The 23,762-nt window shown below is 45.6% G+C and overlaps 3 protein-coding genes across 4 annotated transcripts in view; 1 reads left to right on the forward strand and 2 right to left on the reverse strand.

The window, feature by feature from the left end:
* INTS11 (integrator complex subunit 11) overlaps positions 1 to 14,370 on the reverse strand; it is a 24,493-nt gene extending 10,123 nt beyond the window's left edge. Inside the window, exons 1-8 of one of the 2 annotated variants that reach the window (XM_073317086.2) lie at positions 14,346 to 14,370; positions 8,828 to 8,925; positions 6,937 to 7,010; positions 5,453 to 5,681; positions 4,467 to 4,565; positions 4,330 to 4,364; positions 2,615 to 2,753; positions 722 to 786 (exon numbers count right to left, since the gene is read on the reverse strand). In XM_073317086.2, coding sequence (XP_073173187.1) covers positions 722 to 786; positions 2,615 to 2,753; positions 4,330 to 4,364; positions 4,467 to 4,565; positions 5,453 to 5,681; positions 6,937 to 7,010; positions 8,828 to 8,866 — 680 coding nt within the window. In that variant the 5' untranslated portion in view covers positions 8,867 to 8,925; positions 14,346 to 14,370. Of the gene's footprint in view, positions 1 to 721; positions 787 to 2,614; positions 2,754 to 4,329; positions 4,365 to 4,466; positions 4,566 to 5,452; positions 5,682 to 6,936; positions 7,011 to 8,827; positions 8,926 to 10,213; positions 10,328 to 14,345 lie in introns of those variants that run through there. The other variant, XM_073317084.2, reaches the window with a different exon arrangement.
* Positions 10,312 to 23,762, reverse strand: part of DVL1 (dishevelled segment polarity protein 1) — a 207,951-nt gene continuing 194,500 nt past the window's right edge. The window contains exon 15 of the mRNA XM_073317080.2: positions 10,312 to 10,406. Within this exon, the coding sequence (XP_073173181.1) occupies positions 10,312 to 10,406 (95 nt within the window). The remainder of the gene's footprint in view (positions 10,407 to 23,762) is intronic.
* On the forward strand, positions 14,440 to 19,055 carry CPTP (ceramide-1-phosphate transfer protein). Its single transcript, XM_073317093.1, is given in 3 exon segments — positions 14,440 to 14,544; positions 14,546 to 14,838; positions 16,358 to 19,055. Coding segments are annotated over 3 exon segments (885 nt in total). The 5' UTR covers positions 14,440 to 14,466; the 3' UTR covers positions 16,872 to 19,055.

A 23,762-nucleotide genomic window follows, 5' to 3' on the forward strand; every position in this document is an offset into this window, starting at 1 on the left:
TCAGCCAGCTGTCGTTGCTTAAGTGGGATCCTGGCAAAAATCCCTCAGGCGCTCCCCTTTGTGTGCTCAAGAATCAGTCTAGGGACTTAAGATTTCTATGCATATACTTACCTGGGGAAGTAATAAGCCAATATCACTGCTATGTCACATTAATGTTAGATAATCCAATTCTCATTGTCAACTGCTCCAGACTTATCTAATCAATTATGAATGTTAAACATGATGCTAAGGGGTATAATTAAGAGTAAGGCATCTTTAGATTATCATGTACATGTTCCAACCCAGACACAGCCTCTCCTTTTTGATCTTTACCATGACGATGTTCATGAAAAAAACTCAGTATTTTATTCAGGCCATCCAAAAAAAGTTACTTGTCCTGAGCATGGAGAGTTTTGCAAGGCCAGAGAGATGGCATGAAATAAGGAAAGGGAAAATTTAGACTGAGTGTCTGGGGGCAAGGTGAGGAATGTCTCAAAAGAGCAAGATATTTTAGAGTAGTGTCCAAGTGGTGGAGGGACAAAAGCATTAGAAAAATATACTACAGGGAGCAATCCAACACTAGCCAGCATGGGCAGATACAGACTAGAGACAGAGAGATGAATGTAAGACTATCCATGACAAGACAGACACCACAGAATCCTGGAAAAAATGAGCACTAAGTGTATGGGGGGGAAGGGGAATAGATATAGGTTTTAAATGGAAAACCTGAGGCTGTTCTTACCAGAAAGTTTCCAGTAAGATGCAGAGTTCCTGGGCACGTCCCAGAGCAAAAACCGGGATAAGAACCTGCAGTTGAAGTGCAGAGTTAGACTATATACTGCGAAACACTGAGCAAAAATTACATGCCCCACTAGTGCCCACAAACACCTGCACTTGCTCACAACGGGTGCACATTCAATTTTGCAGATGAACTCCATGTGCCCTCCTTTCCAGACTCTCCCCATAGAGGGCCGATCTTCCTGATGCTGCTTTTTATTTCCCTATTCATCATTTGTTCTTAATGGAGAGGAGATATTGCACTTATACTGAAAGCAACATCCCAAGCTCCCTGGATTCTTGCAATATAACAGGGAACACGCTTTGTGGAGACTTAGGGAGCCACATTGTTCGGTTTAGCACTGCAAGGAAGTTTCCAATAAAATACTGTAAATAAAAACAAAACCACATTTCTGGCATTGTCTATGGAAAATTACATTGTGCCAAGCACTTTTCATCTTAACTGCCTAGGCCGCACTGGAGCAGTTATGTCCTAGCAGTAACTTATTTAGCCCTCCAGGGAACAAGGAGCGTGAGAGTCCAACATAGAACGTACACACAGCTGCCTCCTTGGAGAGTTTTCACACACGTCGTTTCATGTCTCTAATATTTTCTTCTGTCAAACTGTTCACTGATGCTTGCTGCCAACTGGCAGCACCTTACATTACTGATTTGTTTTCCAGATTCAGTGACAACTTCATACTTAAGAAATCATCAGCTAGTTCTAAGAGGAGTCTCTAGGTGGGAGATCTATCTGTATGCCACCTCTGTTCTCAGAGGACTCACTTTTTCCTTCCATAAGCAGATACAGATTTCTCCCTCACTGGGAACAGAACAATAAATGAATGAAGTATATGACCAAAGTCACTGGGGATGAACTAATGTACCTTTTAACCAAGACAACACCATTAAAACTGTAAACATGTGACTGCCATACAGACTGCACCTCCCATTTTATCAGTGATTAATTTAATCCAAACCTCAGGAACTAAGGGCCACATCCTCATGAAAATCAGCATAGTTCCATTACTTGAGAATCCAGTGACTTGACCACTGGGATCTGGCTCTAAATTATTTGTTTTAATGCAGATACAACATCCATCTTTAAGTAGGACTGCTTTTAAGGCACATTTTATTGGGAAACTTCTCTCAGTGGCTACAGAAAGTTGGCTTTTAATTAACAAGAGGGGGGCAATGACCAAAATTCTGAATGAACAAGAAACAAACAAGTGCCTAAGGAAGACACCCAAAAATCACAAAAGCCAACTACAGTTAAAAATTGCATTAAGATGTTATTGACATTATAAGCACTGCTATGTGCCATGTGCTTTGGTGGTCACGTAGACAAGACGACCAGTTGTTTATTTCAAATTGACGTGATTAGAAAAGATCTGAACAAATAAAAGGGGGAAAGCTACATGCAGTGCATTCAAACATTTTTAAAATGTTTCAGAAGGGGAAGTAGGTAGGTTAATACTTCTCTTATATTTGGGGTTTTACAGCAAAAATCTGCTCAGCGTCTAATAGTGGGGCACGGAATACAGAACACAGAATGCACACGTCTGTGTTTCAGGCATGACTGTCTCTGTAACGTTGAACGACAAGAGTTCAGATTGTAACCTGGCATTTCCTTTCCACTAGAAAAGCAAGAACACCCACTTAATACCCTGCCCTTTCTAGCACAGGTTAGCAATAAAACCAACCACCAAATTTGCTTGGTGGAGCAACAGAGCTGTCGTCATGCTGTGTAAGAAGGCAGCTCAAATATTAGCAATAATACAGCCCTACTGACCCACCGGATGCGCATGCTTTCTACAGACTGGGAAAGACCCCAATTAGCTTATGCTGCATACCATACCTTCCCTCCTCTCTCTACACTTTCATGGACCTTCTTGAGGAAGTCCCTCTCTCTGCAGCGTTTGGAGTCTCTGATAGTTGTGGCATAGGTGGATTCGCTGATTAATAAATCCGGACGACACTTATCAATCCAGGCAGCTCTAAAAACAGAGAGCGACAATCTAATAGATAATATATAGCACCTTAATATAGGGATAATGATGGTCCTTATCCACCTTTTATAGATGGGAAAACTAAGGCCCAGAAATCACAGAATCATAGGACTGGAAGGGGTCTTGAGGGGTCATCTAGTCCAGTCCCCTGCACTCATGGCAGGACTAAGTATTATCTAGACCGTTCCTGACAGGTGTTTGTCTAACCCGCTCTTAAAAACCTCCGAACCTAAGCAATTTTATTCCAGTGCTTAGCTACCCAGACAGTTAGGAAGTTTTTCCTAATGTTCAATCTAAACCTTCGTTGCTGGAGTTTAAGCCCATTGCTTCTTGTTGTATCCTCAGAGGTTACGAAAAACAATTTTTCTCCCTCCTTCTTGTAACAGCCTTTTACGTACTTGAAAATTGTTATGTCCCCTCTCAGTCTTCTCCTTTTCAGACTAAACAAACCCAATTTTTTCCAATCTTCTCTCACAGGTCATGCTTTCTAGACCTTTAATCATCTTTGTTGCTCTTCTCTGGACTCTCTCCAATTTGTCCATGTTTCCTGAAATGTGGTGCCCAGAACTGGAGACAACACTCCAGTTGAGGCCTAATCAGCGCGGAGTAGAGCGGAAGAATTACTTCTCGTGTCTTGCTTACAATACTCCTGCTAATACATCCCAGAATGAGGTTTGGTTTTTTTGCAACAGCGTTACACTGTTGACTCATTTAGCTTATGGTCCACTATGACCCCCAGATCCCTTTCCGCAGTACTCCTTCCTAGGCAGTCATTTCCCATTTTGTATGTGTGCAACTGATTGAAATTGAATAAGGACAAATGCAAAGTATTCCATATAGGAAGGAACATCCTGTTTACTTCAGACCATTTCTCCAGTTTGTCTAGATTACCGTGCAGTGACTTGCTCAAGGTCACACAGGAAGTTAGTAGCAGAGCCAGGAATCCTAACTTCACTGAACCACACTGTAACGGTCTTTTGCTAAATGAAGCCAGTGCACAATATGGAAACTAACACTACAGATTTTTGAGACACAAGTTGTCATTTACTTGCTGATGACTAATTTAAGAGGTTTCATTTTATTAAAGATCAGCAACATTTAAAATCTTTCATACACATAAACATACTTCTCCTTTAGCATTGATATAACATTTATTACTGCAAGTCAAAAACAAAACATGTCTCACTACAAATTTATAGCATTTGATCTGAACTATGTTAGAAAGCTAACACCTATAAAAGATGCTATGACAGGAAAACATTTAAACCCAATTATTGTGCAGTCTTAAAAAGGGGATTAACATGATCATACACCAGAGAAAAGAATAATACTGCAGAAGTGCATTCAGAGTCTATCTTGAGGAATTATTTTAAACCTATTTAGTTCCATAATTGAAAACAGCATTTATCTTCCCAAGAGAGAAGGCACTAAGTGACCGAGTCTTTTATCCAAGAACATAGAATCAACACTAATAAACTCCCATACATTAACAGGAGTTGCAGGTTAAGATCTCCCGTGTATGGATCACACACATTAAAATTCAGTCTCTCTGCTTCCTACTTACCCTAAGTGTCTGTCTGGCGTCATGTTATAATCACCCTAATGAAAGAAAAGAAAACCCATTTACTACCTGAAAGATAATTGGACACATACCATACAAAGGAGATGTATAGGTCTATAAATATTTATCTGTATACTTACAGTATATACCACAGACTCAGAACCAACTTTAATCTGGAACATGGCTGCTCCCAGCACATGGCCAGCATAGTACGCCTTGATTTCCAGCTCATCATCTACCTACATAGACAAAACCATTTAGCCAATTTTAGACGACATCTCTCTCAGTGGTTAAAGAGAATTCATGAATTAGGAATTATAAGCACTGATGGCAGCTGATTTTATTACTCTGTTTCTTCACTGCTAATTTTCTGATCCCTTCCCAAATACAATTGTCCTCTTCCCCACTCCCTGTGTTTGAGAGGCAGCATCCTCTATACCACACTCCTGCTAGAGGAAACCATAGAGAAGAACCAACTTCAGGTGCAGTACCCTGAACAAATAAGGGATTTGATTACCCCTGAAGTGCCTCAGAATCCACAGACTGCAAGACAAATGCACTAGCTCCTGAGAATCTTCAATAGCAGCCACTAAAAGGACTCTGGGTAATCTCTGTCTCACCTTCTTCCTATTTTGTATTGTGTCTCTGCCTCCCTGCTTTCTCTTGTTTCTGGATCTCCACCCTGGTCTCTTGCTTGTTTCTTTTATATGCACTTTGGTCTTTCCACCTATTTTTGCTCTTTGCTAGGTGAGGAACAACAATCCTCCACTCCCTTTATACATGGAAGGGCTGCAGAGGAAACGGACTAGTCCTTCTCCTTCTGTATCAAGCTCCTTAGAGCACACAGCTGGCTGCAAAGGGAAACTGACAAGAAACACAATATCTTAAAAGTTTAAAGTGAAAGTGCTCCTTAGCAGGGTCAGGGGTATGAGGAGAGGGGATTAAGATTCCTGGGCTCCTTTCCCTGCTCTGCCACTGACTCTCTGTCTGACCTTGGGCTGGGCACATCACTTAACCTTTTTGTGGCTCAGGCACTACAGAAGTGTAGCAATAGAAGACCCTGTACTCTCCTCTTCAACAGTCTAACCGATTTATTCCAAGAGTTCCCCAGGGTGACTCATTTTACCTGAACTGTCTGGTGAAGGTGGACAGCTACCACTTTTTTCATACAATCTTTAATCATTTGGGAAGTGAAGAAGTTGCTCTCCCCTTTCTTATCCACAGTAATTTTCCTGTAATCCTCCAGCAGGATGGGGCAGATGGCCTTGGTGGGGTGCGTCATGTATATGGGTCCATCATAGCCAACCATTTCGCTGAAATACGGTAAAGCTCCACAGTGGTCCAAATGAAAGTGGCTGTGAAGGAACACCCAGAATGAAAGATACATCCCACAGGCACTTAGTTAGATGTTTACTGCTGTCACCTAACACACAAATCTTGTGAACACGCGTTAGTTCATGTAAAGTGCTGAGAGATCCTTGCATGAAGCAGAAGTGCAATCTAATCTTTGCAGTATAGAACTGCAAGCCATTAAGGATGACTAGTTTATTAATGTAGGAGGGGAAGTGGAAGAATTATTTTCCAGTGCTTTCCTCTTCTGCATCTGAATTATAAGACGGGAGCAAGTTTTCATAGAATCATAGAATATCAGGGTTGGAAGGGACCTCAGGAGGTCATCTAGTCCAACCCCCTGCTCAAAGCAGGGCCAATCCCCAATTAAATGATCCCAGCCAGGGCTTTGTCAAGCCTGACCTTAAAAACTTCCACGGAAGGAGATTCTACCACCTCCCTAGGTAATGCATTCCAGTGTTTCACCACCCTCCTAGTGAAAAAGTTTTTCCTAATATCCAACCTAAACCTCCCCCACTGCAACTTGAGACCATTACTCCTTGTCCTGTCCCCTTCTACCACTGAGAATAGTCTAGAACCACCCTCTCTGGAACCACCTCTCAGGTAGTTGAAAGCAGCTATCAAATCCCCCCTCATTCTTCTCTTCTGCAGACTAAACAATCCCAGTTCCCTCAGCCTCTCCTCATAAATCAGGTGTTCCAGACCCCTAATCATTTTTGTTGCCCTTCGCTGGACTCTCTCCAATTTATCCACATCCTTCTTGTAGTGTGGGGCCCAAAACTGGACACAGTACTCCAGATGAGGCCTCACCAGTGTTGATAGAGGGGAACGATCACGTCCCTCGATCTGCTCGCTATGCCCCTACTTATACATCCCAAAATGCCATTGGCCTTCTTGGCAACAAGGGCACACTGCTGATTCATATCCAGCTTCTCGTCCACTATCACCCCTAGGTCCTTTTCTCCAGAACTGCTGCCTAGCCATTCGGTCCCTAGTCTGTAGCGGTGCATTGGGTTCTTCCGTCCTAAGTGCAGGACCTGCACTTATCCTTATTGAACCTCATCAGATTTCTTTTGGCCCAATCTTCCAATTTGTCTAGGTCCCTCTGTATCCTATCACTGCCCTCCAGCGTATCTACCACTCCTCCTAGTTTAGTATCATCCGCAAATTTGCCGAGAGTGCAATCCACACCATCCTCCAGATCATTTATGAAGATATTGAACAAAACCGGCCCCAGGACCGACCCCTGATGATTCTTACCTGATGATTACACAGTCTAGAAAGTCAGTCAGCCTTCCATTCTGGGTAATGTATGAAAAATCAGGAAAGCGTCTCTAAAAGACACAAAAGCATGTTATCAAATATTAAACAAAACTGGTTACTGAATTCAAAACATGACATTAAACAAATGTCAGCCACCCATGTAGCTTTAGGAATGCACTGTGATCTTATTACAGGGCAGAACTCCAGCGGGACAACAGGGAATGCTGGTGTCACCAATAAAGTGGATCGCTACAGGCTAAACCCCATAAAAGAGATGAGTGCAGAGAGTGCCAAGAAGGAGGAGGAGAAAACTGCCAATGGGACAGTTTATTAGAACATTGCAAATAAGTAATTATGTTATTGTCAAAGAAGAAAGATAGCTAATCCATTTTATCCTCACCAAAATGCTCATTTGTAGGTTTCAGACCTGTTCATAGAGTTCTGCTAAAGTTGGTAGTTTGCTCTGTGCTGTGTTTTATGAATTCTGTTATCTGCACACAAGAATTAAGCTTACTCCTCTCTCTCTTAGAAGCCATCAATATTCAGGCATCGTGAGCCAAAACAACAGAGTCAGGAGGAAAAACCAACCACCACAATGCATCACTCTATATCCAGCAAAGCATACATGCTGCAGGTCTTGGTTTGGGTCCCATCAACTGGCTGGTAACAAAGCTCATCCCAGTACCAAACTAATGATGGGTTTTATGTTTTAAGCCAGGGGTGGGCAAACTTTTTGGACATCGGGGTTCCAAAACTGTATGGAGGGCCGGGTAAGGAAGACTGTGCCTCCCCTAACCCTGACTGCCCCCCTCAAAATACCCCACCCATCCAACCCTGCCTGCTCCTTGTCCCCAGACTGCAACCCCCTGCGACCCGCTGCCCCTTTCCCCCCCCCGGGACTCCACCCCCTATCCAACCCACCCTGCTCCCTGTCCCCTGACTGCCCCGCCCCCTATCCACACCCCCGCCCCTTGAAAGGCGCCCTGGAACTCCACCCCCATCCAACCCTCCCTCTAAAGCCTCCTTCAGAATGTGGCCCTGCGAACATGGGCGGAGGACTCAAGAGCAGCAGAGGCAGCCACGCAGCTGGAGAGAAGCAGCAGTTTCCCTTTCAAAGCACCACCTCTCTCTGGCCGGCTGCGCAGCCGCCCGGTGCTCCTCCCGAGTCCTCCGCTCGTGTTCGCCATGCTCCCACCAACCGCCTGCTCCCCTGAGGCTGCAGGTGAGCCTCCCTTCCTGCTCTCCCCTGCCCCCGCAGTGCAGCCCCCTCCCGTGCTGGCGGCGTGCTGCACTGAGGCTGTGGGGGAGGAAGAACAGCAAGGGAGGGGCCGGGGACTAGGCTCCCCGGCCAGGAGCTCAGGAGCCGGGCAGGACGGTCCCATGGGCCAGACGTGGCCCGCGGGCCGTAGTTTGCCCACCTCTGTTTTAAGCACACAGGAAGCCTCCTGCCACTTAAAGTGAAATGACGCTGAAATGCAGGATCCACTGCCCTGCTGATCCTCTTTTTAAAGTTTTCAGGCAGCTCACACACCACCTGGGGGCTGGGAGGTGGAACTACAGAATACAAACATATATGGGGAAGAGGGGACATATAGTCCCCACACAGGAACTCAGAATTGCCAGAGGGAATATTGGTCCATCAAGCGTGGCACTACAATTCCAGCAGCGGTTAATACCTAAGGTTTCAGAGGAAAGCGAGTCCTCACCTAAGAGTGCACCAAGACGTTGTGCTGGATTCTTCAAACAATTTCTAAATGAAGCTGGTACAGCTGGCCAAGTAGGTTATGTAGCTTAGGCACCCACAGAACCAGAAGTAATACTGGAAAAGGCGGGGCAGATAAACCTTAAAGAATCTGCACATAGCGTTCAGTCTTTCTGCAATACTTACATCGTCATTATAGCCCATGTGCATCCCGCAGTCTAGCATGACATTTTTCCCTGCAATAGACACAAGGATGCAGCTCCGGCCCACATCCTGGCCAGCCCCTGGAGCAAGAGACAAACAAAGGAAGCTGCATCACCTGTCTATGTAACCTCTTAAATCTTGAGAAGGATATAAACATTTGAAGCTCTGGGAAAAACACTGACTAGATAAACATCAACATCCGTATTAAAAGAGGCAAGTATCATGAACCTCATTTTAGAAAGGAGGAAATTCAGGTGCCGACTGGGGAAATGACTTGCCCAATGGCACACAGTTAATCATTGGCAGGGCTGGATTTGAAATCTGGCATTCCCCCTCCTGTAGTCACTCCTCTGTGCCACAGGGTCTCATCTTTCGGTGAAAGTGCAGCTCTCCATTTAGCACCCAGCTTGTCAGTTTCAGACCAAAAGACACACATTAGCAAACAGCATTTCTGCCGATATATTTAAGGAGATGCCATCAAATGGCTTATCACTAAGACTGCTATCATCTTTCAGGAACATCCTCTGTATGCAGACTACACACAGAGACAGAGCTACACAAAGTAACAGCAGCTGTTTTTGAATTTGTGTACTCCACAGAACAATGATCCCCACTCTTTCTACAGCAAGTTTGAATAAGCTAACATTCTTCACACACTATGCTAATATGTATGCTGAAGCAAGACCACAAAGGAAACAAGAGGCACACAGCATAATCCAGCTTCAGTAAAAACATTTTTGGGATGGGCAGAAAACAGTGTTTGCCAAATTCAAAAGGACAACAAGAAATAATATTTTGCACCTATCTAGCTATTTCTATCTATGAGGCAGCTTATAAATATTAATTAATCCTTTTAACATCGAAAAGCAAGGTTAGCAACATCTCTTTCTGTCTTCATGTTTGCAAAGCAAGATTAAGATTACCTAAAGAGAGGAGTCAAATCTGAATGCTAGTTATACAAATGTAACACAGTAACATATAAGTAACGTAACATAGATAGAAGTATAAGATAGGGCAGGGATCGGCAACCTTTGGCACACAGCCCATCAGTGAAATCCGCTGGCCGGCCGGGATGGTTTGTTTACCTGCAGTTTCCGCAGGTTCGGCTGATCGTAGCTCCCACTGGCCGCGGTTCGCTGTTCCAGCCAACAAAGGCCGCGGGAAGTGGATTGCCAATCCCTTAAAACCATAACAAGCTATTCTATCCCAAAACATGGAAAGAGGCACAAATCTCCTGCTATCTGTATTGGAGTTATTTCTACATTTCTATATTAGTTATTTCTAACTAATTTTAATTCCTTTAAGGCTCTGTCACAGCATCCAAACCTTTTCTACCTATTTCAGCTCCATCTTGTGGTTTGAACTTACCCAAGGGAGTGACTTTTATTTCAGGCATTTTAAGCAGAGAACTCCTCTTTGAACCTTAGCTGTACAGCAGGCTATTTCAGAGATACCATAACTGGGTACTAAAAACAAGAGAAGATCCAGCCTTTCTTCAAACCACTGATCTGTTTATTTACTAATATCACAGAGAAGAGTTCAGCTGGGGCCCCATGGCTTCCTAGATGGAGACAAGGATACAGACAAGAAAAGAGTCAGCTAACTCGGCACATTATTAGTGTCATCTAAAAATGCATGCCTGTTTCCAATATAGTCAAGGCTAATGTTCCCCAAAAACATAAACTGGTTTCCTTAACCCTAACATTATTACAGTGTTTTATAGTTACTCAGTCCAAGATTGATTGGGCTATAGAGGCTGAATCCTTCTCTCTGTCTTTAGAGAGATTCAGCCCAGGTGAGAGGGGATGCACATTGGCATGGCTGTATGTGGGAAGCCTGACTGCTGCTGATCCTGAAGTACCTGATCTGCGGACAGAGTGAGGTCTTCAGCCTCCTGGACTCTTGAGCAAGGACTAAGTTCATTAATTTATTAATGAACTGCAGACAAACTCCCTATTACAGCCTTGATTTTGAAGTGGGAGTTAGTTTTAAAAAATTAGGACTCTCATCCTCTGCATCCCTTTCCCAATGCAAACTGCTATTAAATCAAAGATGAGAATGAACTTAGTTCAATTAACTTCTAAGTTGGGAAATAACAAAACCCCTTAAATTGTGTGAATACAATTAGCACATTCTTTAGCTCTGCTTCTGGGATTCCAGAGCAGTATGTATTTTATAGGTTTCAGAGTAACAGCCGTGTTAGTCTGTATTCGCAAAAAGAAAAGGAGGACTTGTGGCATCTTAGAGACTAACCAATTTATTTGAGCATAAGCTTTCATGAGCTACAGCTCACTTCATAGGATGCATACTGTGGAAAGTGTAGAAGATCTTTTTATATACACACAAAGCATGAAAAATACCTCCTCTCACCCCACTCTCCTGCTGGTAATAGCTTATCTAAAGTGATCACTCTCCTTACAATGTGTATGATAATCAAGTTGAGCCATTTCCAGCGGCACTGCTATGGGTACCCGCATGGCCCCACAGTATGCCAACATTTTTATGGCTGGCTTAGAACAACGCTTCCTCAGCTCTCGTCCCCTAACGCCCCTACTCTACTTGTGCTATATTGATGACATCTTCATCATCTGGACCCATGGAAAAGAAGCCCTTGAGGAATCCCACCATCAACCTCAGCCTGGTCCAGTCCACACAAGAGATCCACTTCCTGGACACTATAGTGCTAATAAACAATGGTCACATAAACACCAGCCTATACCGGAAATCTACTGACCGCTATTCCTACCTACATGCCTCCAGCTTTCACCCTGACCACACCACACAATCCATTGTCTACAGCCAAGCTCTGCGATACAACCACATTTGCTCCAACCCCTCAGACAGAGACAAACACCTACAAGATCTCTATCAAGCATTCTTACAACTACAATACCCACCTGCGGAAGTGAAGAAACAGATTGACAGAGCCAGAAGAGTTCCCAGAAGTCACCTACTACAGCACAGGCCTAACAAAGAAAATAACAGAACGCCACTAGCTGTCACCTTCAGCCCCCAACTAAAACCCCTCCAACGCATTATTAAGGATCTACAACCTATCCTGAAGGATGACCCAACACTCTCACAAATCTTGGGAGACAGGCCAGTCCTTGCCTACAGACAGCCCCCCAACCTGAAGCAAGTACTCACCAGCAACCACATACCACACAACAGAACCACTAACCCAGGAACCTATCCTTGCAACAAAGCCCATTGCCAACTGTGCCCACATATCTATTCAGGGGACACCATCACAGGGCCTAATAACATCAGCCACACTATCAGAGGCTCATTCACCTGCACATCCACCAGTGCGATATATGCCATCATGTGCCAGCAATGCCCCTCTGCCATGTACATTGGTCAAACTGGACAGTCTCTACGTAAAAGAATAAATGGACACAAATCAAATGTCAAGAATTACAACATTCATAAGCCAGTCGGAGAACACTTCAATCTCTCTGGTCACGCGATTACAGACATGAAAGTTGCTATATTACAACAAAAAAACTTCAAATCCAGACTCCAGCGAGAAACTGTTGAATTGGAATTCATTTGCAAATTGGATACAATTAACTTAGGCTTGAATAGAGACTGAGAGTGGCTAAGTCATTATGCAAGGTAACCTATTTCCCCTTGTTTTTTCCTTACCCCCCTCCCCCTCAGACGTTCTTGTTAAACCCTGGATTTGTGCTGGAAATGGCTCACCTTGATTATCATACACATTGTAAGGAGAGGGGTCACTTTAGATAAGTTATTACCAGCAGGAGAGTGGGGTGGGAGGAGGTATTTTTTCATGCTTTGTGTGTATATAAAAAGATCTTCTACACTTTCCACAGTATGCATCCGATTAAGTGAGCTGTAGCTCACGAAAGCTTATGCTCAAATAAATTGGTTAGTCTCTAAGGTGCCACAAGTACTCCTTTTCTTTTTATGTATTTTATAAATCACCACGGGAAGTTGTCAGGTTGTGTTATCACTATCAATGTTCCCTCAAATTTTTGACAGGCTGTGTGCAGAAAAAATTTCTTCAGTGCAAATTTTTGTGCACGCGATGTTTCGCCGTGTGCGCAGGGTTTAGGGAAAAAAACAAACATTTTTTTGTTTTGATGATAATTTTCCCATCAGCAGTAGTGATCACTGTTCCCTCTAAGCTGTGCGTGTGTGCACACGCACACAGATCCTAAACCCCGCGCACAGCTTAGAGGGAACAGTGATCACTACCGCTGCTGGGAAAATTATCATCAAAACAAACAAAAAAATGTTGTTTAAGTCAAAATCAAAATATTTAGAAAAAGTTGTTTTTTTAAGCGTCAAAAACAACCACCAAATGAAGTGTTTTCACAAAGTTGAAATATCCTGAAACAACATAAAAACATCCCTTTTTTCAGAAATATAAAGTACGGATTTTTTTTGTTTGTTTGTTTGTTTGTTTCAAAAGAACTTTTCGGAACAAAATATTATTTATATAAAAACCGTTTTAAAAAGGTTTAGAAGGTTAGGATCCGAAAAAGTGATCAAAACAAAACGTCCCAGTTGACCCCCAGCACGGCGCCCCCCTCACCAACTCTCCCCCCCCAGCACAGCAGCCCCTGCTCAACACTGCAACCTCCCCCTCACTGACCCCCAGCACAGCAGCCCCCCCTCACTGACCCCCCAGCACAGCAGCCCCTCCTCAACACTGCAACCTCCCCCCCACTGGCCCCCCAGCACGGCGGCCCCCCCCCACTGACCCCCCCAGCACAGCAGCCCCTCCTCAACACTGCAACCTCCCCCCCACTGGCCCCCCAGCACGGCGGCCCCCCCCCACTGACCCCCCCAGCACAGCAGCCCCTGCTCAACACTACAACCTCCCCCCACTGGCCCCCCAGCACAGCACCCCCCCCCACTGACCCCCCAGCACAGCAGCCCCTCCTCAACACTGCAACCTCCCCCCCACTGGCCCCCCAGCACGGCGGCCCCCCCCCCCACTGACCCCCCAGCACAGCAGCCCCCCCCCTCACTGACCCCCCAGCACAGCAGCCCCTCCTCAACACTGCAACCTCCCCCCCACTGACCCCCCAGCACAGCAGCCCCTCCTCAACACTGCAACCTCCCCCCCACTGGCCCCCCAGCACAGCAGCCCCTCCTCAACACTGCAACCTCCCCCCCACTGGCCCCCCAGCACAGCAGCCCCTGCTCAACACTACAACCTCCCCCCCACTGGCCCCCCAGCACAGCAGCCCCCCCTCACTGACCCCCCAGCACAGCAGCCCCTCCTCAACACTGCAACCTCCCCCCCACTGGCCCCCCAGCACAGCAGCCCCCCCTCACTGACCCCCCAGCACAGCAGCCCCTCCTCAACACTGCAACCTCCCCCCCACTGGCCCCCCAGCACGGCAGCCCCCCCCCACTGACCCCCCCAGCACAGCAGCCCCTCCTCAACACTACAACCTCCCGCCCACTGACCCGCAGCAGGACCCCCCCCGCTCACTGCCAGCCCCCGGCTCCCAAATGGACTCACGTCGCTCTTGCTTCTAGCAGGCCCGCTTTCCCGGGGACATCTGCGCATGCGCGGCAACCCTAAACTAAGACCCGCCCTCTGCCTTGGAGGGGTGGTCCCTGCCCTATCACGTGACGCAGGCATGGCCTCTCACCACGTCCGCAGCGAGCGCCAGCCAATGGCCAGCGGCTATCAGCCTCCGCAACCCCCCCCGCCCAATAAGCCGACTTGCGATGGGCCAGGGACATGCGCTGCCCGGAGAGGAAGACGGTGAATGGCTGGAGCGGGAGCCTCGGGCGTCGATTGGCTGCGGCGGGAAGGGGCGGGGCAGCAGTCGGGAAGGCGGAAGCAACTGGCTGAGGGGAGCCGGGGGGAGTCTCTGGCGGTTCAACATGGCGGAGGGGGCGGAGACGTTCTCCCTGAGGGAAGTGCTGGTGGCGTTCACAGCCTGCGTCAGCGAGCAGCGGGAAGTCCGCGTGGACCCGTACCTGGCGGGCTGGAAAGGCCTGGTCCGGTAAGGCTGGGGCGGCGGGGGGCTCCCGGGCTGCGACTGGCCTCAGCCGGCCCGAGACCCGCCCCCGGGCCGGGGGGGGTCAGCGGCCGCCCGCGAGGCCCCGCCCCGGTTTTTAATTGACGGGGGTGCTCGGCCGCCGAGTTGGCCGGCAGCGGCTGGCGGGGGGGCGCCATCTTGCAGCCCGCACTGCCCCGCCCGTCGCGGTCACGCCCCGCCCGGACGCGCGGCCGGAGTCGTGGGCGTGGCCGCCCAGCCCGGCGCCCCCCCCCCCCCCCCCCGTGGCGGGCCTGGAGCCTCCGCCACAGCGCTGGGGGGGGGGGGGGCGGAGCAAAGCTTCCAAGCGCTTCAGCGTCACAGCGCGGGGCCAGCCGGAGCCGGAGCCACGGGGAGGCTGCAGGAGGCCCCTGAGAAAGAAGCGGGACGTGAACCGGGCCGCGGACAAAGGGCTGAGCACTGAGGAAGGGTGATGGGGCACCGTAAAGGCGGGGTCAGGTAACTAGCGGCGGGCGCCCAGGCCCCTGGGGCGGGGCGGGGCGGGGCGGGGGTGCCCTCGCGCGCCATCCGCCTGGAAGAAGAGTTCATGGTAACGCCGAAGCTTGTGTCCGTCCCCAACACCCGTTGCTCCAAGGAAAGATAGTCCCTCAGCCGCCTTGTGTCTCTGATCTCACCCTCCTACACGCTTTACAGGAGTTTAAGGCCCAGCACCTGCCTCAGCCCCGCCCCTTGTGCTCTACCTCGAGGTGAAGCATAATTAGACATGACGCAATTCAATTTTGAATTTTAAATCATAGATAAATATGCTTCAAACTAGTAAAGTTTATCCATTTAAATTTTTTCAGTTGCACAAAATTATGGGGGGTGGGGAGATCAGACAGTTCAATGATTATAGACATTGAGATTCAAAAAGCTGAAACTTTATAACTTGAATTGTCAACATCGTATATCAAAACACACAACGTCACTAACCTTACATCAAACTAAGTTCTTAAGCAACTTTTTTTTTTGCTTTGCCTATATGTAAACTTTGACGGTCGCTGAAAATATTTTTCATCAGTTTATGTGTGTACAGTGAAGTCAATGTTTATCAATAAACGTGTACCAATAAAAACCTAATCCTTCCAAGCTTAAACACTGAAACGCTGCCTCTTGATCGTCCCTGAAAAGGTAGCTGACTTGTCCTAGGCACAAAGTGGCTGTTAGTAAATTACATTCTATATAGTTAACCAGTTTTGCTTTACATTACCAACACTTGACTCTGCTACTGTCTTGTTTGTAAGCCTGTTCCAATTATTTACAACATTACCTGTAATAAAAATGACTACCACCTTATTCTTCCATGTATTCCATCTTAGATTTAAGTTCAATCTATGTTCACCAGTTCTGGTCTGTCCAATAATTTCCGATATAAATTAAGACTGATCTAACTCTTAACCACTTAAGTAAGGTCACCATTTCAGCATCATTTCTCAAGCTCCCTTACTCTGTTACATAACACAATTGATTTTTGTTTTGAATGTAGGTTTCTGAACTGCCTGGGCACAATTTTCTCCTTCATTTCTAAAGATGCAGTGACCAAAATAGAAATAATAGAGAATTACCGTAATAGTGACCAGCGAGAAAAGTACTTGACCGTTCAATCCATGGTGGAGTATGAGTTGGCTAATGGCCTGGTTGATCTCCAAAAGCGATCTGACTCAGGCTGCAGAACCTTGTTGCGCCTCCACCGAGCCCTTCACTGGCTGCAGATGTTCTTGGAAGGACTGAGGACTGGCAAGGACAACTCCAAAACCTCTGTGATCTGCTCAGAAACATACAATGCTTCCTTGGCTAACTATCATCCCTGGATTATTCGCAAGGCTGCTGGGGTGGCTTTTTGTGCCTTACCCACTCGAAATACATTCCTTGAAACCATGAATGTGGGCACAGCTGAAGAGGCTGTGGCTATGCTGGGGGATGCTTTGCCCTATATCTGTGAAGTCTATAAAATCACAGAGGAGCTCTATGCCCAGCACAAACTGCTTGACCTCCCCTAGTGTAGGGGATGTTTGATTAGAATATCTCACTATTGTAATTGCTGAAAGAGTTCACTGTATTGGGGGGGGGGCACTCATGTAAATAAGTGGTTATTTGCACTAAAGACTGGATTCTCTTCCTCCCTCTCCCCCTACCCTGCCATCTCCAATAGGTCTCTAGTAGAGCCCATAAATAATTAGATTGATACTCTTTGGCCTTTTAAAAGAGAGCTGACTTAATTCTTGGCTCCCCTTTTATTAGAAGAAATTTGGAATAAAAACATTCCAAAGCCCATGTTAGCTTGTTTAAACTTAAAGGATTTCTCTCTCCTCTGCACTGAATTCCTTTTTCAAAACTTTATCAGGTCTTTATTTGTAAAAGCCAAACAAAGCCCCCACCCACAAGTGATCACTTAATCTTTGTAGCTCCAATGCCTTTAAACAAAAGTAGTGAGGAATCTCCCTTTGTCCCACTCATGGGATAATGCTAAAATTCAGCTAAACTAGGGTCGGAACCTCTCACTGTGGTATTATAGGGCCTGTGTACAGATGACACTCATTGCCATTCAACCACTTGTTCTCTGTTTAGGTTAACAAGGTGATGTGTGTTACAGGGCCTGGAATTTTGGTTTTGCTGCACTGCAATGCAGGACCCTTGAAATTATGCTGCTTTCTTACAACAGAGTGAGCAATTGATTGCAGACCATCTTCATGGCAGCTGGTCATCACTTGCACTGGATAACACTTCCTGCCCAGTCTTCTCCCACTCATCCTCACAAAAACTAAATGGTGTGGAGGTGTGGTATAAGGATATGTTCCCCCTCCCCCATTTTTGTGTGGTGCTGTTGAGACAGGAAGACGCTTTGTTATTTTCTCCCTCTTCCCCCACCCTCCCCCAAGTTTTGCTGCTTGGCATCGTGCCTTTTGGGGGTGGGAAATAATCTTGAGTGCAGACTGCACAGTACTGAATCACAGAATAATTCAGAGCTTTATGGAAGTTGAGGCTACAGGTACAGAAACTACCCACAGAGTAGACTTTAGGAAATAAAGGGAATGCTGAAAGCCTAGAGAAATGAAGTCCTGCTGGCTGGGTGGGGTAATTATGATTTGTGCTATACATAAAATCAGTGTTTGCTGAAGCTTAATGCCTTCCAGTCCAAATCAATCATAAGCTTTAAAAGGAGGGTAAATCTTCATGCAAGTGGTAAGTGTAAAATTGTTTTAGCAAGAATTCCTATATATGTTGTATATATAATAGGTATATACATAGGAAGAGGGATGCAAGCTAGTTATAAAATAATGAATTGTACTTGGAGATATTTTCAAAATTTATCTTTCACAACAGTGCATGGATATTTCAGAAAGAGCCCTAATATTACTGCTGTAAAACTATTTTAAGACAACATTCACACCTCTCACACTGTGGCCCTTTACATTTTATTAACATTAATAAAGTGATCTAGCTAATTGGAGGCATCAATAAGGCCACAGTGCTGAAATTGAGTATTACCTCATGGGTTTGGACCTAGCTAGCCACACTACTCTCCCTTAAATTACATTAATAACTTGCCTCCAAAGAGTGGCGTTGTACAGGAATGCCTGCCTTTCTCAGGTCTTTGAAGGCATGTGATCTTGGGTCTCGTACATTCAGGGCATATTGAACCCAATAATGAGTGGTTGCTTAATTAGTCATTTGGCTAGTGATCAGAAATGAGACCAAATAAATTTAACAGCAGATTCTAAACTCTCAGCTGCAGCATGCACCTTTAGATCCTGCAGATCAAAATCTGTGCATAGAGTATTTCTTAGCTTGAGGATCAGGAAAGGAGGGTTTTCCCCCATCTGATCCAAGGATAGATGTTTACCCACAGTGATTAAAAGGTATTTATGCCTCTAGTTTAGCTCTGTGAAATGTGCCATTTTCCTTCCATGTTAAGATACTAATTTAGAAAAGCCCCTTTTAAGTTTACTGTAACTTTAAAAATGCTGTTTACACACAATGCCATGGGGTAGCTCCCCCACATATTAAGACAGTTCAGGTAACTCAGTGTTCCAATGTCTAATAAATACTTGCTGGTTTTTGTTTTATTTTAGCTAAATGAGTTTTCTTTCTGGTCAGATGTTCTTGATATTTCATCTAAAATGTCATGTTGCATATTTTGCGTATGATCAATTTCATAAAATATTTTAAAGTATCTCGCACTACATATGGTGTGAAAAAGCTGCATGTATCGTAAGTAACATTTGCGTAATGCCTTTGTTCCAAGGGTTTAATATAAAGAGGGAAACGTGAAAACTGTTTATCTGTTCTCCACCAGTATGTCCAAGCTAAATACTATTCTTATATGATCAAAGCTGTAATACTTGATTTGCAATTTCCAACAAGTGGTTTTTCAATTAAAAAGTCACTTATCAGTGGAAAACCTGAGTTTGCTTTGTTTCTACTAATCTGTTGGTCCTGTTTTTTTTTTTTTTTTCAAATGGGGGTTATATATATGATGGCTAGATTCCACAGGGTGGTACATACACTCAAAATCTGCACCTTTTTACCAGCACCCTGCAATCCGTGTGGCATCTTTAGCAAATTCCTATGCATATGCATTGTTTAGTGATGCTTCTCCAAATTCTGAGGTTCCTCTTCTCTCCCTGCTCTGGCCAAGTTCAAAATCCTAGCCTCTATCCCTTACTGCTCATTAAGACCGGGGTCCTACAAACTGCTCTGGGGGGTTGTAAGCTGCTTTGCACAGAAGGCCTCTGCATGGTATAAGGGCCCAGCCATGCAGAGCAGCTGGCAGGATTGGGGCCCAAATTACATTTGGGTTTAGAGAGTCCGTTTTAAGCAGAAAGTGTCGTGGGACATGTAGGCCTACAGCTGCAGGGACTGAAAGTAGGTTTTGAGGAAGGGTCCCCAATGAACTTATCTGTGCACCAGAGGGCGCTCGTTCATTGAGTGACGGAACAGGTACAATCTCTTTGCCTCTGTACACATATTAATCTTGCACCATTTGGCTCTAAATTTCCTTTTATCTTAGAATGAATGTGTACTTAGTTTAGTCTTATGAAACTACTGAACATACTTTAAAAATGAATCACTTTCCACTCTGCTCATTAATTGTATTTCCATTGCATATGGGGGCTGGTCATGATTAGGGATTCTATTGTGCTAGACTCTATACAGACAGAACAAAAAGATGGTCCCTGCTCTGAAGAATTTATAATCTAAGTAAGCCAGTAATATTAAAAGGAGAAGAAAATATATTTCTGGAGCAATGAGTTGACTTTGCACTCATATAAGGATTTCAGATCATTCTCTGCTGGCCTGTTCCATATGTTCATGTCCTTAGATATATTCCTACACTTACATTCTGACCCTTTACTGAAGATTAGGGAATGATGCATAGAAAGCTTACCAAGAGATCTACAGTCATGTCAGTTAAACAGTAAAACACAGCCCACTGTACTCAGGAAACTCACAGCCGTGTCAACCTTCATAGGGATCATACAGCAAGCTAAACACTAAATTTAAATGCACAAGTATCACTCCTCTAATTGACTTATTGAAAGACATATTCTAACGTCTAGTAGCAGAAAACGGTGCTTTTCTCATTGGTGCTTTGAGACTAGGTGCATGATGGAGTATCAATGCATGCAGAGCCAGTAAGAAGTGCACCAGTGAGCTCAAGTGTTAAAACCAATAGTTCTCCAGTTTAGATCTTCTGTCCTCCCCAGGATAAGCCTCGGTGCCTAAATGACTGTATTCTGGAATAGAGATCCACGAAGAGTTGCACTAAGGATAACATAAATAGTAACCCCATATGCAAGAAATCACAATTTTGCCAAATGACTTAAAAATAGCTGCACAACTTACCTGTCCTGGAGTATAGACTAGCTCTCTGCTCCAGACAAGTTCCAGTGAAGATTCTGAAGGAGACTCAAATCTGTGCCATCGGATGACCTAAAATTAAAAAGTTTTCGGATCCCTGCTGTCTGGGCCACTGAGCACATAATTCCACAGCTCATTTAAAAATAAGTTCCACACCATTCTTTCATTGCAGGTCACCTTTACATAGTTAGAGGGTTCCTGTCCCAGTGTGATTTGAAAACCAGCAGGAGATGCAACATGTGGTGCGTTAGCTAGAAAATTAGTCACTGTGCCTGTGGATGAAAAGGCTCAAATAAGAATCAGGAGTTTGGAGAATGAATTTAGTACCGTGGGATGAACTTGAAAGGTTATGGAGGAATAATAAGTCCCAAAGAGAATGAAGAGCTGAGGCAGGGAAAGTGCATCTGTCATGGGCGAGAAGCACACTGTGTCCCCAGAGAACACAGAGTTTAATGGCAGCATTTAATGTTTTACTCCACATTCTAGCAATAACTATTCTATATTTCTCTGCCACTATTTCACCACTCCCACGTCAAAGCCAAGCTGTATTGTCAAGGGGAATGCTAGAGAAGTTATTCAGAATGCCTAATAATGTCTGCCCTTATTTTTGATGTGTTCTCAACATATTGCTTGTTCCTCTTCCTTATGACTAGACGTGATGACAGGGACCCTCAACATTCTTACGGTATCGCACCAGGTCCTGGGATGGAAAAGGGGAAGACCCACTGCTTTAGCAGTTTTCCTGGGACCAACATAATGTAGACTGAAGAGGGTGACAGGGTGTGTTTTTTAATCCAGCCAGTGATTTTCTCTAAAACTGGTTTGAGAGTAAATACCCAGCCAAACCTGTCACCATGCTACAGGCTGTTTGAAAAGAGGAGTGACATTTCAATGGACCCAAGAAGGTGAGCTAAGCCTCTGAACTTTTGCATGTCTGTCTACAATGAACCTTTTGAGGTTTGGCCATCTGTTCTGTTACACTAGAATGGCTTAGGGGTTTGAGCAGGGGATGGGAAGCTAGGACACCTGGGTTTTATTCCTAATTCTGCTGACCTACTGTCTGTCAGACTGACCTACTGTCTGACCTTGGGAAAGTTATTTCACCTGAATCTCTAGAACAGAGCTTTAAATCACAGATTGCAACACCTATGGCAACCTTTTTTATGGCCATCCCTTTTCTCCCCCTCGCCCCAAGGTGCACAAAGAGCTTAGGGTATCCAAAAAGCCCTTTCAGTTATCTAAGGAGCCTGATCCTGCAGCTTGCTCTGGGCCCTTGAACCCCACTGACTTTGCAGGGATACATCCTACACCAAAAATAGGTCTTTCCATTGATTTCAATGTGCTCTGCACCAGACCCTCAGCACTTAGCTATAAACTCCCCTCCAGACTTCACTCTTGCAGGAGTAACATGGGGTCCACCCAGCAACACTCTCACTCGTGTAGGATCAGGTTCTCCACACGTCCCTCTTCACCCAGGGCCTATAGGCACGATCGCTGCCCTTGCGTCGGAACAAACCCTTGGCAACACTAGTACATCACGCAGCTACTGAAACAGTCAGTCTACGTGGGATCTTCAGATTCACATCATCTCTCTGCTCAAACCATAATGCCAACGTGTTTCCGTACATACGCCATCAGATACGCCTACGTACCAACTGCTTTTCCTTTCTTTGCAAGCAAAACAGTGGCCCTCGCCTTCTCTGCTTTGAGGCTAAGATCACGCATAATGGCAGCTGATGGGTCCTATCTCGGGAATCTGCCTTGTCCTTGATGATCTAATAGTCCTTGCCAGCTCTAACTGCTCTTATTCCATTGCACCTCCCACAGTGCATGAGCATCTTCAGGTAGAAACATCAGGTGCTTTGAAACAGACAGTGCCCATACAGCACGAACCCCTCAGGAGTCCCCTGCTCACACCGGAATGGAGCCACGACAGCAAATGAAAAACAAGACATTCTCGCAGCCTGATGGCCAAGATGTTTGAGGGAGCGGAGATAAAAATGCAGCGCAGAAAAATAGCCCAATGTACACACAACCCTCTTCTCCAGAATCAACGTGGAAGTGGGCCCTGAGCTTGCTCCCATCTGCAGGGGATGCTTGTGCAGTTACTCATTCAGAATGGATTTGAACAAGATCAGGCTATTGGAGTGGATGGAACCATATCCTGGGCTTGAAAAATTCACCTTGCCAAAGAGGCCTATAAGAATGATGAAGGGGGGAGAGCCACCAGCAAGTTCAGGTACCCCGCCCCCAGCATCAGCTACGCTACACTCCTCCACCACCACCACTCCCAGCTGCTGGGTGCATAACCAGCATGCAATCCCTGGACACCACGTGAGGGCTCCTCTGGCTGGTTGGAGTCTGACAATTCTGAAGCCTCAACCTCCTCTGGGCTTCTCCAAGGAAAGAGGAACTCTATCCTTCCTTTTCCCCACCCAAGCTTCCGCCCTGTTGTTCCCCCACGCCTCTAAAAGCCTCCCAACTCTTGCATGTTTGGGGTCTCTCCTACCCTCCCTCTTCCCTAGCCTGTTGGCTGCTAGGAAGGTCTTTCTGAAAGATTATGCCCTGCAGAAATTGACGGCTAAGCTCACCCACACACCAGGGAGACAGTTTGTCAATCACCAGAAATTAGCAATGTTGTTTTTTCTATTCCCTGGCTATACCAATTGGATGGGCCTAAACACAGTCCAATCTATCACAGGCAACACAATGTACATTGATAAGGCCTTCCCTGCTCAGCCCTCTTTGGAATTGAAAAGTGCTCTCCGTTGGGTAATCACCAAGCACTGCAAATTGCATGAGAGTGGTTTTGGAAACAGCCTTCTCTGATGGACTAGAATGGTTTTATAAATAGGTAAACTGAAGTACAGAGAAGGAGAAAGTGACTTTTCCCAGAGCATATGTTAAGTCAGTGGCAATGCCACGGACAGGACCCAGAAGTCCTGATTCCTAGTCCCGTCACTAGCTGCAGGCCCCATTCCATCCTCCAATAAATAAAAGCCGTTTCCCCACATTTACAGGTATTTGGA

Source organism: Lepidochelys kempii, chromosome 18 (genome assembly GCF_965140285.1).
Source record: "Lepidochelys kempii isolate rLepKem1 chromosome 18, rLepKem1.hap1, whole genome shotgun sequence".
Taxonomy (NCBI): domain Eukaryota; kingdom Metazoa; phylum Chordata; order Testudines; family Cheloniidae; genus Lepidochelys; species Lepidochelys kempii.